The sequence below is a fragment of the Thunnus maccoyii genome, chromosome 23 (genome assembly GCF_910596095.1).
Source record: "Thunnus maccoyii chromosome 23, fThuMac1.1, whole genome shotgun sequence".
Classification (NCBI taxonomy): Eukaryota; Metazoa; Chordata; class Actinopteri; order Scombriformes; family Scombridae; genus Thunnus; species Thunnus maccoyii.
In genome coordinates, this window is record NC_056555.1 from 26,447,857 (window position 1) to 26,461,891 (window position 14,035).

At 44.7% G+C, this 14,035-nt stretch overlaps 1 protein-coding gene across 1 annotated transcript in view; it reads right to left on the bottom strand.

Moving 5' to 3' along the window:
- Positions 1-660: 660 nt before the first annotated feature.
- Positions 661-14,035, bottom strand: part of tnpo3 (transportin 3) — a 32,071-nt gene continuing 18,696 nt past the window's right edge. Inside the window, exons 10-23 of the mRNA XM_042402825.1 lie at positions 11,964-12,055; positions 11,658-11,797; positions 11,165-11,356; positions 9,909-10,000; positions 9,479-9,555; positions 9,309-9,369; positions 6,875-7,015; positions 6,586-6,702; positions 6,322-6,416; positions 6,080-6,236; positions 5,809-5,976; positions 5,613-5,725; positions 2,117-2,200; positions 661-1,276 (exon numbers count right to left, since the gene is read on the bottom strand). Coding sequence (XP_042258759.1) covers positions 2,140-2,200; positions 5,613-5,725; positions 5,809-5,976; positions 6,080-6,236; positions 6,322-6,416; positions 6,586-6,702; positions 6,875-7,015; positions 9,309-9,369; positions 9,479-9,555; positions 9,909-10,000; positions 11,165-11,356; positions 11,658-11,797; positions 11,964-12,055 — 1,506 coding nt within the window. The 3' untranslated portion in view covers positions 661-1,276; positions 2,117-2,139. The remainder of the gene's footprint in view (positions 1,277-2,116; positions 2,201-5,612; positions 5,726-5,808; positions 5,977-6,079; positions 6,237-6,321; positions 6,417-6,585; positions 6,703-6,874; positions 7,016-9,308; positions 9,370-9,478; positions 9,556-9,908; positions 10,001-11,164; positions 11,357-11,657; positions 11,798-11,963; positions 12,056-14,035) is intronic.

Sequence of the window (14,035 nt, forward strand, 5' to 3'; positions counted from 1 at the left end):
GAATTCTGCATTTCAAATAAAAGTTACTGAAGCTAAAAAGTTAGAGATCAATCAATTAATCATTTAAGCTATTGATGAATTAAAAACCTCAGTCCGCTCTGATGTGAGTCTTGTACGTTGTGTTCGGTCTTTTTAAACTGAACATTTTTGGGCTGTGTGAACAATTTGAAGACGTCACTGAAAATATAATGAGCTCTTTGTATTAACTTCAGCTGGACAGATTTATGTTCATTCTAGAGTTTCTTCTTTTTCTTCAGTCGGTTCTAGAAAAGCAACATTTGAATTCTCACTTCATCAGATTTTTTCATTTCAAACAGCTACAAAACAGAAATGTGTGAAGCAGCTGCAGGTCATCAGAGATCAGTCATCGCTCACCTTTCTCTGGTCAAACAGGAACGTCACTGTTGTGTTGCTTGTTCAGGTGTTAGAGCGCTCCGTCTGATCAGACCTGAATGGACTCAGTACTAGTGGTGGACAGAGAAACTGCCACTTTGACCACAGAGGGCAGTAAGGAGTCAGTTCCACATTCACTTATCAACAAACATGAGGAAGACAATTCAGTTTTCATGTTTGACCAGAGAAAGGTGAGTGATGATCTCTGATGAACTGCAGCTGCTTCACAAACTTTCAGGACTAAAAACTACAAACTGAAACGAGTCGTTTGTTGTTTCAGTTGTTTTTTTATTGTTTACAACAAGGCTACATCACCGATGATGTCATGGTGTCAGTTTCTCTGTCTCATTTCCCAGAGTTCACTCTGTCTCACTTTGTGGCAAAACAACTAAAATTCAACCAAATGTTAAAAAGGTCAAAGGTGACGCCAAATCCTCCAGCATTAAGCCTCCACAGGCAGCCGCTCAGCCAAGAGCATCATGGGGTATCGTTTGGCTCTTTATATGGCACGGACAAAAACATCACGACCAAAGTCCAAAAAATAAATCTTCTCTTAAAAACTGTTGACCAGGCACATCCTCCGTTTATTACTGATGATGATCCGGATCAGTTCACTGTGTGAACGCCTCCTGGACCCGACCCCGCCCACCTGACACCTGCTGCAGGTGAGGTCGAGGGGGGGGGTCGACTCCTCCTCAGTCAGTCTGTCCAATCAGTCCTCACTGTCTGTCCGCCTCAGAGTGATTCGTCCAGTCCCACATTCAAAGTCCCGCCTCCATCTTCATCATCATCACCATCATCATCATCTCGTCCCTTTGGATCCTCGTCTGCAGTTGCAGCTTTTTGCCGTCACCTCTGAATGTTGGCCAACAAAAGATTTAACCTGAAGAAGAAAACATTGATCATTTTTTAAACACGAAGAAGAAAAACATTGACTACACACTGGGAACAGTTTCTACTTGGACGGTTATTGAATGTAAAAATAAACTGAGGATTCTGATTTGATCATTTCTAAATGCAATGCACACCTGGTGGGCAGGTGAAGTGTTACCTGTGTGAAGTGTTACCTGTGTGAAGTGTTACCTGTGTGAAGTGTTAACTGTGTGAAGTGTTAACTGTGTGAAGTGTTAACTGTGTGAAGTGTTACCTGTGTGAAGTGTTACCTGTGTGAAGTGTTACCTGTGTGGACTGTTACCTGTGTGAATTGTTACCTGTGTGGACTGTTACCTGTGTGGACTGTTACCTGTGTGAAGTGTTACCTGTGTGAAGTGTTACCTGTGTGAAGTGTTACCTGTGTGAAGTGTTAACTGTGTGAAGTGTTACCTGTGTGGACTGTTACCTGTGTGAAGTGTTACCTGTGTGAAGTGTTACCTGTGTGAAGTGTTACCTGTGTGGACTGTTACCTGTGTGAAGTGTTACCTGTGTGAAGTGTTACCTGTGTGAAGTGTTACCTGTGTGGACTGTTACCTGTGTGAAGTGTTACCTGTGTGGACTGTTACCTGTGTGAAGTGTTACCTGTGTGAAGTGTTACCTGTGTGAAGTGTTACCTGTGTGAAGTGTTACCTGTGTGGACTGTTACCTGTGTGAAGTGTTACCTGTGTGGACTGTTACCTGTGTGAAGTGTTACCTGCGTGAAGTGTTACCTGCGTGAAGTGTTACCTGTGTGAAGTGTTACCTGTGTGAAGTGTTACCTGTGTGAAGTGTTACCTGTGTGAAGTGTTACCTGGTGTTGAGTGAAGGTCGCAGCTATCGGAACAGTCTGGTAAACTCTCTGATGGCCCAACACACCTGTTTACACTCCTCAGCACTGAAGAGAAGAAGAAACAGAAGAACATTGAAAGTTTGACACATTCTTCTTTAGTCAGACTGATGTTGTTGCTATGGTTACAGATGGATGTTATCCGTTGTGTTTAATGCTCTGTCACATCTTTGTCCTTCAATTAATGAACTTGGTCAAATTTTATTAGTTATTAAACCTGGTTTGTTTCACTTGTTTGATTTTATTGTGCAGGTAAAACAGTTTAAGTGCAGCCTGTCCATGATCAGGTAAAAACATTACCATAAAACCAAAACAAAACATCCCCCTGATGTTCAGGTAAGTTCAGGTGTGTTCCCTCGGAGCTCAGGTGTTCCATTCCAGGACGAGTATGAACTCGACTGGTTTTATTTTATTTTTTTTTTTTTTTCAACTCCAGTTTTTCTGCGTTCCACCTTCAGACCAACAAGTCTGAACAAACACCTGTCAGACACCTCAGGCTGCTGAGACGACCAATCAACACGCTACTCTGTCAGCTCCACACTGAGACAATGCTGATTAGTGGTGTCACAATTGTGATTCTAAATGGAAAATCGATTGAAATGAGTGTTAGATTTAGACCTTTGAAATCAAAAGCAGGATTCCACTTGTATTTTTTTCCTCTGTGTGGGGGAAATATTTACGTCCCCCAGATCATTCTCTGGTCATTTTCTACCCCAGGAGCAGTAGGTCATGACCTGTCTACTTCAGAGTGCTTCATCTCTCTGTCTACTGAGGTTGGCTGGGGTAAACAGCTGTCCTGATAAGGCTGGCTGTCTCCTACAGTAACCAAAGTCAGGTGAGATATGCTGCGCTTTGTGCATATGGTCAGACTGGTCTCCTCATAGAATGGATAGAAAGTGACCTGTGTGGTCAGACTACATGACTTCAGTCAACTTAAATCAGTATAGTGTCTTGTTTATAGTTCAATAACCAATAAAGGTATAGAGGTGTGAAAAATAAAGTTTTTTGGAGGTAGTATGGGTAATGATTTGGTGAAGGATTTAAATACTCTTGTCCGGAAGTACACGGCAGCAGAATTGAGCGGCATTGCACAGTGTTTTCACTTGTACTGTAACTCTGTTCTCCTCAATCAAGCTTAAATAAACGTTCCTGCGTAAGACATCCCGGTCTCCTGACAAGTTCTTTACTTTGACTTAACCTGCTCTACATCAATTCTTTAACACTCTCCACCTCCGACATACTTATGCACATCTGAAGGAAAGAAAACATTTCAAAGACGACACAGCGTAGCTTACTGGTAGCCTCCAGCTGCATTACTTTTCAAAACACCATGGCTACTGTCGCAGTCAGAGATGATGGAGAAACAAAAGAACTGAAAAATCCTCCTGCTTCCTTGAAGTCATCGGTGTGGCAACGTTTTACCTTCCCCGTGAGGTGTGTAAACAACAAACGCATCGTTGATAGAAAAACTACAGTTTGTAGGCTATGCTACAGTTTACTAACGTTGGAAACGTACTGACAGATTCAAACTTCCTGCATCAATAATAAGCCAAACATTAAAACAAACAAAACCTCTTTCCTACTGTAGTAAGGTAGATTATGAGCTACAGTCGTCCTCTGAGCTGGACTACATTGGTCTCTAAGTACAGCCGGCTGTGAGACGAGTGTGCAGGGACAATCTACAAAGTGCAACACTTAAACTTAAGTTTCCTCAGCTGCAAAAAGTCACCAGAATAACTCAAGCTGTTGTTGTAAAGTACCCTTTTAAATAAATTATTTAAATTTGACTAAATGGCCTTAGTGTGGTACATTTAAAAAAATATGGCAGTTATATCACACTTGATACCATGTAGCCGATCTTTTTAAAGATGTAAATGACAGCTGTCTGAGCATAAACCAATGATCAAGTTTGAAATGAAAATCGAATCGTGACCTTTAAATCAAAGGTCAACTCAAATTGTGGATATGGAGAATCATGACAACCCTACTGCTAACGTTACTCGTGTTGCTGATGTTACTTGTGTTACTCGCGTGGCTGGTGTTACTCGTGTTACTCGCGTGGCTGGTGTTACTCGTGTTACTCGCGTGGCTGGTGTTACTCGTGTTACTCGCGTTTCTGATGTTACTCGCGTGGCTGGTGTTACTCGTGTTACTCGCGTTTCTGGTGTTACTCGCGTGGCTGCTGTTACTCGCGTGGCTGCTGTTACTCGCGTGGCTGCTGTTACTCGCGTGGCTGCTGTTACTCGCGTTACTCGCGTGGCTGTTGTTACTCGCGTGGCTGTTGTTACTCGCGTGGCTGTTGTTACTCGCGTGGCTGCTGTTACTCGCGTGGCTGCTGTTACTCGCGTGGCTGCTGTTACTCGCGTGGCTGCTGTTACTCGCGTGGCTGTTGTTACTCGCGTGGCTGTTGTTACTCGCGTGGCTGCTGTTACTCGCGTGGCTGCTGTTACTCGCGTGGCTGCTGTTACTCGCGTGGCTGCTGTTACTCGCGTGGCTGCTGTTACTCGCGTGGCTGCTGTTACTCGCGTTACTCGCGTGGCTGTTGTTACTCGCGTGGCTGTTGTTACTCGCGTGGCTGTTGTTACTCGCGTGGCTGTTGTTACTCGTGTTACTCGCGTGGCTGTTGTTACTCGTGTTACTCGCGTGGCTGGTGTTACTCGTGTTACTCGCGTGGCTGGTGTTACTCGCGTGGCTGGTGTTACTCGTGTTACTCGCGTTTCTGGTGTTACTCGCGTGGCTGGTGTTACTCGCGTGGCTGGTGTTACTCGCGTGGCTGGTGTTACTCGCGTGGCTGGTGTTACTCGTGTTACTCGCGTTTCTGATGTTACTCGCGTGGCTGGTGTTACTCGCGTGGCTGGTGTTACTCGCGTGGCTGGTGTTACTCGCGTGGCTGGTGTTACTCGCGTGGCTGGTGTTACTCGCGTGGCTGGTGTTACTCGTGTTACTCGCGTTTCTGATGTTACTCGCGTGGCTGTTGTTACTCGCGTGGCTGTTGTTACTCGTGTTACTCGCGTTTCTGGTGTTACTCGCGTGGCTGGTGTTACTCGCGTGGCTGGTGTTACTCGCGTGGCTGGTGTTACTCGCGTGGCTGGTGTTACTCGCGTGGCTGGTGTTACTCGTGTTACTCGCGTTTCTGGTGTTACTCGCGTGGCTGGTGTTACTCGCGTGGCTGGTGTTACTCGCGTGGCTGGTGTTACTCGCGTGGCTGGTGTTACTCGTGTTACTCGCGTTTCTGATGTTACTCGCGTGGCTGTTGTTACTCGCGTGGCTGTTGTTACTCGCGTGGCTGTTGTTACTCGTGTTGCTGATGTTACTCGTGTTGCTGATGTTACTCGTGTTACTAGTGTTGCTGATGTTACTCGTGTTGCTGATGTTACTCGTGTTGCTGATGTTACTAGTGTTGCTGATGTTACTCGTGTTGCTGATGTTACTCGTGTTGCTCATGTCGTCTGTTGCTCACCTGGTGACCTGTTTGTGGAAATCAGTCAGCTGTTTGTGAGTCACTGTCACCGCTCCTCCTGACGTCTCCTTCGGTAAACCTTTCAGAGCGCTCTCTAACCAGCGACAGAACGTCTGCAACAATACATAGTTCACATATCAGAGAATACCTGAGGACTGACAGGTGTCACACCTGGAGCGTCAGCGTGTGTACTCACCGGCCGGTCGAACACCATGACCTCCCACAGAACCTCGGCTACATCGGGCAGTGTGTACGGTGGCAAACAGAAACAACACGAGTGCATCAGCTGAGTGATGAGCTGCTGACCGTGCTGCTCCATGGCCTGACCAATCAGCTGCTTCCTCACCTCAAAATCCTCCTCGTGCTGCATTAAGAACAAAGAGAACATTTAACCTGCATGTTCTCTGAGAATGTTTTATTGAGTTTTCAATTAAGTTTACAGTAGAATCTGACTAATATTCACTCACGTCGTTGGCGACACCAGTGTGGATGAGGTCTCGGACAAACTTCATGACGCTGCAGTTGGCGTCTCGGTGGTCCAATGAGGTGGCGGCGATGGCGCACTGGATGATGTGAACAATTATGCTGCTGCTGAGTAAAGTGACGGGGCTCCGCTGGACAAACCTGCACATAGACACAAACTTCAGAGGATGTTCCTCAGTAAAACCTCTGGATGACATCATGTGATCGGGTGAGCGTGCTTACTCACCTGGTGGCCAGTCTGAACAGGTCATCCACAGTGTCGGGGTGATTCCTCAGACCATTGGGCTGCTCCAACAGCTGGAAGGTTGGCATACACAGAGCCTGACGGAGGGAGGGGAGGTCAGTTTAATTTGAGTAAACATCATCACATATAATGAAATATATAACTACAATATCACTATAATCATACTGAAACAAAGTGTAGTCAACACATTTTAATTCTCTAACAGCATCTTAAACTATTAATGTTGTATATTGCATCATGTTTCACCTGTAACATGTCGAGCAGTCCCTGCCTGCAGCCCTCCTCCATGCCATACTCGTCCACCAGGATGCTGCCCAGGTACAGGAAGCAGGAGTGTGGATACACCTGGTACACACCCACCATCTGACATCCAAACATATCCAAAGCAGTTAGAAACAACATGAACAGGTGGAGAAGAGACCTGCTGGATGTGTTTTATCACCTGAACTGATTGATTATGAAACCAGATACACAGCACCCCCCCTGAGGCTGCACTGCTCATTACACACAGGTGTGACAGACAGGTGCATCTCACCTGAGTGACCAGCGGCTGCAGCAGTGAGGCGGACCCTTTTCCGACACATCGTACAGCGAACCTGAGACAGCGACAGCATCGCTCCACGATCCTGTTATCAGCCTGATGAGTGTTCAGAGTCTCCGACAGAACCGGCCAGATCTACAGGTGAGTCACATGATGCAGGTTATAGGTCTTCATGGGTCCACTCGGTTCTGAGGAACCGAGACCTGACCTGGGACCCGAGTCGGACCGGGTCAAAATTCTAATCAGTCTAATCAGGTCGGGTGTCTTTTTTGCAGGTCTTGGGTCTGTATGTCAATGTGTCCGATGTGGTCACATGATCAGGGCATACGCTTCAATCATTGCAGGAGAAAACGGTGTTTTGAGTAAGAAGAGAATGTAAAGTGAAGTGAATCGATGTGAGGAACAAGTTAAAGGACAAAAGGAGGTAAAACCAGCTGGAACATCAGCTGTTTGTCTTGTTTTATGCAAAAAGTCGACAAAGACGAAAAAAAAGAAAAAGTTTCTAACAGAACCGAAGCTGAACTAAAGATTTATGCTGTAAAATTAATTATGGAATTTGATTCACAGATATTACATTTACTGTTATAATTTAAATTAAATTAAAAGTAAAATGTGTTTTTGTCTGTCTATCACCCAGGTGGCTACAGAAGGTTTTGTTTTTGGTACAGGAGGTGTGATGGGATTTTTAGTTATTATGTTATAGCTAAATCTGGGTTTGAAGCATATAAACAAATTATTTTCTTTCTATGACTTTACACTTGATCTTGGGGCATTAGATCTTAGGTCTGTTTCAGGCCGTGAAGACCTCTGATACAGGTACGACCCAGGTCAAATATATTATCAGATACTACTTATGATATCTACAGGTGAGTAGTGATATAACAGAAGGATGGTAGTTGATCGGTGATCCGAACAGATCGTCCCCAACGGTTCGGCACATATCTGAACTGCAGATTAACAACAAAATTTAATGTCTCATTGAAGACAAAGTAAACAAACTACTGCAGCTACAAAGTCATGGACAGACAAGCAACAACCAAACCAGCATCTAACGGGTCCAGAGTGACATATTCAGGTATTTTTACATTCTGTTTAATGTTATTAAATTAGCTATCTAGCTGCTTAGTGACGTTAGCGGTGCACTTTTACCCGCTGAATGTTTGTTTGGCGGCTCGCTCAACAAGCTGCAGAATAAGACGTGTTCATGTTTGTAAGTTATCAGGTTTTGATGATGTGGACACAGACTGTTGTTTCATTCACTACCGTGTTTAAAGGAGGAAGGTATCATGCCTCATAATGCAATTTAATTTAACAATTGAGTATTGAATATTTTATATATTTCAAGATTTTATTTAAAGCTGTTATGTAACTAAAACTGACTAGACCTATGTTATATATTTTGTTAAGTTGTGTACTTACATTTATCCCAAATGTTTCCAACTATTTTCAAACCCAAAGAAATCCATAATGTAATCAAGGTAACGGTCTGTTTCATTTGGTCGCTTGTCAATGGTGTCATACCTCCTCTACCACGTATATGCACACAAAATGCATGCGTCAGCTTGTGGTTGTCCACTACAATGGCGTCTACAAGAGTGTACGCATACAAGATAATACATCCGTGTTATGGTTGTTCACCAGAAACTGTCATAAATTGACTTTTATTCAGTTATTCAGTCAAGACACATTTTTATGTTGCATCCTGTGTCTGCTGAACAGCGTCAGAGAAACACTGATTTTTGACAAGAAACTACTTTATTCAGTGTTTCTACCTGTTTTAATCACTGGGTCTGTTTGTTCTGGAGGAGGAGACCTCTGTGGGTAATTCGGCTCCTGATAAAAACATCTTAAACAATGAACACTTGAGTAACCCTCACCTGGAGAAGCTGTTTGACAACAAGTCCCATAATCCCACACTACTTATCGTTATCCGTTATCAAACTGTTTTTTGTTATTGTTTTGATTGAGACCCATAGAGGCAGATATTACATACTGTGCGTTTAAATATTGGACACTTGAATGTTGTTTTTCATTCAAGACCTTTAAGTGTTTTACAGAATGATGAAGAGCAGACTTATATTTGTCTCCCGTTTTTTGTTTTGTTCTGATCTGAAAAACGATCCAATCTATGACTCAAAACTGTGATACGATCTGAACCGTGAGTTTTGTGATCCGTTGCAGCCGTACAGATGCAGGTATGACACGGGTCAAATATATTATAAGATAGTACTTATTAGATCTGCATGTAAAGTGATAAATGACAGGTAATATCAGATCAGAGGGTATGTCACATGATGAGTCACATGATGAAGGTAAAATGTACAATTTAAATACTTTTTATGTGAAAATATTCAAATTAGTCTTCCAGGTAAACCACAGGTGTTATCAGATGATGTCATCTGATATCAGGTGAGTTCAGGTGTTTTACCTCCTGGATGACTTTCTGGCAGGGGTGTGTCTGGCCGTTCTCTACGATGGGGTTTGTGTGTCTGAAGGAAAAACAAACAGTGTGAACATGTTTACTCTCTGCTGCTTTATTCATTTGAATAGAGTTTGAATAGAGTTTGACTACATGTAAATCAACAGGTAAACTCTCACCTGAAAATGACGGCGAGTCTGTCAAGCCAGACAGTCGGATCAGCTGATTTACCGTTTGTTGAGTCTTCAGCCAGAAGCTGAAAGAACAAAACACATGAACTGTTTTTTGTGGGATATTTATCTGTTTATTAATTCTGCCAAATAGACACAAAACACACACACACTCACACACACACACTCACTCACACACACTCACACACACTCACACACACACTCACACACACTCACACACACTCACACTCACACACACACACACACACACACACACACACACACACACTCACACACACACACACACACACACACACTCACACACACACTCACACACACACACACTCACACACACACACACTCACACACACACACACACACACACACACACTCACACACACACACTCACACACACACACACTCACACACACACACTGACCTTTTTGAGAGCCAGGACCTGAACAGCACAGAGGTCACTGAGACACTCAGCAATCTTCTCTAGAGGAAGACGACCAAGGACGAGCGCTGTACCTGCACAGATAAGAATACAGACTGTGACATGTTGTCTGTGGAGAGCAGCTTTTCTGCTCCGCTGTGTTATTAACATCATGTCTCCAGCAGTGGAGAGCAGCCTCTCTGCTCTGCTGTGTTATTAACGTCATGTCTCCAGCAGAGAGCAGCCTCTCTGCTCTACTGTGTTATTAACATCATGTCTCCAGCAGTGGAGAGCAGCCTCTCTGCTCTACTGTGTTATTAACATCATGTCTCCAGCAGTGGAGAGCAGCTTCTCTGCTGCTCCATCAGCTCTGGGGAAAAACATCATTGTCCAACATGCTGAGCGGCCGCAGGGTTTCTGAGTGAAACAGACTGAGCACTGAGTTATTTTCTTCACCTCAGAGTTGGTTTAAGTTGTTTAATGCTGCAGTGTGTGTTGGTCAGCTGGTCTCATTACTGCTGATCGCTGCTCCACTCTGCTAACGTTAGTCTCTGAGTGACGACGTAGAAAGTTCACAATGTACTTCATGTTTCCCTCACAAAAGTAATTATTTACTTTATTTACTTGCTCAAACAATGCTTGCAATCGCTGCCTTCTGTGAAGATGCACTCTAGCGTGTGGCGCTGTGGACTGTCCAGGTGCTGCAGCTGCACTGCCCTCGCAGTTGAGTTTTGCCTTTTCGTTAAGTCAACTTCATGTTTTTAAATAACATTTAGAGATTCAATTTCTGACATTTTTGTGAATCAATGCAGAATCGTCCACGCCTGCATCGGGATGCATCTCCACCTCTAGATGTAACCTGCTACAGGTGGAGTGACCAAATGAGGTTAAGTCAAGTCAATTTTAATTTATTTAGCACCAAATCACAACAGAAGTTATCTCAGGGCACTTTTCACATAGAGTAGGTCTAGACCGTACTCCTTAACCTCTTCCACTCCCCCCCTCCTACCTCCATGTTTTTCCCTTCCTGACAAGCTATCATAACGTGGTTGGTGCCAATGGATGCCTTAGGTCTTGCAGTTTCACATGATACCAGAATCTTCACTGTAACTTTAAAAACATTCCGCCGTGAGCAGCAGCAAGGAAAAACTCCCCTTTAACGGGAAGAAACCTCAAGCAGAACTGGACTCTTGGTGGACGCCGTCTGCCTTGACCAGTCACCACCGGTGTAGTGAGTTACAGACCAGGTGTGGCGTTACCTTTGAGCAGTCCAACGGCAGCTTCAGTGGACAGGGCGAAGGAGTCGAGGGAGCGAGCGATGTCCAGCAGACCCTGAAAGTGTTGAGCCATGTGATCTCTGCACACTGAACAGATGTTGTGGATCGCCTTCGCTGCTGCCGACGCCAGAGGTTTCTCCCTCAGACCCTTCATCAAGTAGTTCAGCACAGGGTCTGCAACAGGAAAGACGAGTGAGGTTAACAAAATAAAAGCTGGACATAGCGGGTCTGACACAATGAGAAGATGCAGTTTGAAGATGTTTGTATCTGACAAATTCTCAATATGTTTGTCACCCAACACCCTGATAGTCTAATAAAGATTTAGATAAACTAGCCTCACCCTCACCACACACCTGACTGCATGTTAACACTGTTGAGCTGTTACTATAACTTCAAATATACAGGAATAAATCGGATTAATTGAGTCTTTAGTAAGAATCGTCCATTAAAAGAACATCTGCAGACATTTTCATACCAAGGAATCTTGGGTTTCTGTCCACAACTTCGCTCATCTCTCCGACCAGCTCGATACTCGTGTAACGAACCGCCATGTGGACGCTTTCTGGAAGCAACACCACCTGCTGCAACACCTCCGACAGGGTCGGGTTGTTCTCTCTGAAAGGTAAGATTCACAATGTTAAAAAAAGACAAGTATATGTCAGCACTGTCAATAATTGTGTTGTTTATATATATATTTTTTTTTTTTTTTCAAGATACAATTCAACACAGAATTTCCTTCCTGTTTAGGAGGAAACGCCTTTTAGATTCTTGAGATACTCACGGATCGACACTTTTTGCAATCGCAGCCATGATGAAGAGAACGGCTTCTGTCACTTCCCAGGGAGGGTTCCCTTCTTTTAACGTAGAATATAACTGAGAACAAACAAAGTCTTTTTACATATATATTTGGTCTTTTAGAGTAGAATATAACAGAATAAACATAAGGTCTTTAAACCGAGAATATGACTGGACAAACAGACGCACACATGAGAGTTAATACGACACAAACAAGGATCTGTCAGGAGAGAACAACATGAGTGAGTGCCATAAAGCTAAGTTCAGGTCTGATATGATGTCTGATGTGAGTGCACAGAGGCAACGCACAGAGAGCACAGAAGCAGATAATACTTTTTAAATTTATAAGTCCATCAGGTGCAGAGGTGTTCATGAAGAGCTGGTCTTTAGTCTTTTCTTAAAGACTGAGAGGGACTTTGCAGGTTTGGTAACTCGTTCCACCACCGGGGAACTACAGAGGAGAAGAGTCTAGCTGGTGACTTAGGGTCCTATGTGGTGCCAGGCACCTTTCATTGGCAGAGCGTAGTGGTGGGGAGGGAGTGTAGACCTGAATGAGGGAGTTCAGGTAGGCGGGAGCTGGTTTAGTTGCTGATTTGTAAGCGAGTGTCACAGTTTTGAATTTGATGCGGGCAGCAACTGGGAGCCAGTGGAGGGATATCAACAGCAGGGTGACGTTCTGTTTTGGGCTGGTTGAAGACCAGATGCGCTGCCACGTTCTGGATCATCTGCAGAGGTTTGAGTGTACATGCAGGGAGGCCTGCCAGTAAGGAGTTGAAGTAGTCAATGTGTGATATTATGAGAGTCTGAACCAGGAGTTGTGCTGCATGTTCAGACAGGTAGAGTCTGATCTTCCTGATGTTGTACAGGACAAACCGACACGACCAAGCGACTCAGGCCACGTGAACCTTAAAGGTTAGTTGGTCATCGATCATGACACCCAAGCGTCAGGCAGACTTTTGTGGGCATGAGGAACCCCTGTGGATAAGTTGTGCAGTTTGGACACTTCTCCCCTCCAAGATACTCTAAAATATCTCTCTGACAGGTAGGATATGAACCAGCGGAGGGCAGATCCTGAGATACCAAGCTCAGTGAGTGTGGAGAGGAGGATTTGGTGGTTGACTGTATCAAAGGCAGCTGACAGATCCAGCAGCAGTAGAGCTGAGGACTGACCAGCAGCTCTAGCTGAGCGCAGTGAGTCCATAACCAACAGGAGTGCAGTCTCAGTAGAGTGACGGCGCTTAAAGCCGGACTGATTCAGGTCGTACAGGTTGTTCTCAGAAAGGAATTCAGAGACTTGGTTAAAGACTGTGCGCTGAAGTATTTTGACAGGAAGGGCAGGAGTGAAACCAGTCTGTAGTTTTCAACCTGGACTGGGTTGAGTGCAGGTTTTTTGAGCAGCGGGGTGAATCAAGCTTGCTTAAATGCAGCGGGGAAAACACCCGTTGTAAGTGAGGAGTTGATGACGTGTGTTACTGCGGGGTTAATTGTTGGGGAAATGGTCTGTAGCAGGTTGGATGGTTTTGGGTCCAGTGGACAAGTAGTGGGACGAGGGTCCAGCAGAAGTTCCTCCTCGGTCAGAAGGGAGAATGAGGAGAGTTTGGCCCTGTTAGCTGGCAGCTGCAGACTGGGTTGGTCAGGATCAGTGAACTGGTTGCTGATGGCAGAGACCTTACCAGTAAAGAACGAGGCGAACATGTCAGCAGTGAGCAGAGTGGAGGGCAGAGGAGGCGGATTGAGGAGTGAGTTAAAAGCAGAGAACATTTTCTGAGTGTCTGAGGCGCCACAGATCTGGTTCTGATAGAAAGTGGTCTTAGCTGTTTTTAAACTGGAGGAGAATGATGCTGGGAGACCCTGATAATCACTGAGGTCAGTGGACTCTCTGGATTTACACCATTTTCTCTCTGCTGCTCTGATTTCTATCCTTTGCTCTCTGATGATCTCAGTGAGCTGTGGACTGGGGGGTTTATGGGAGCAGGTTTGGATGTTAGAGGGCAGAGGTTGTTAAGAGAGGAGGCTAGCGAGGAGCAGAGTGAGCCTGTAGCCTCATCGACCGAGAGC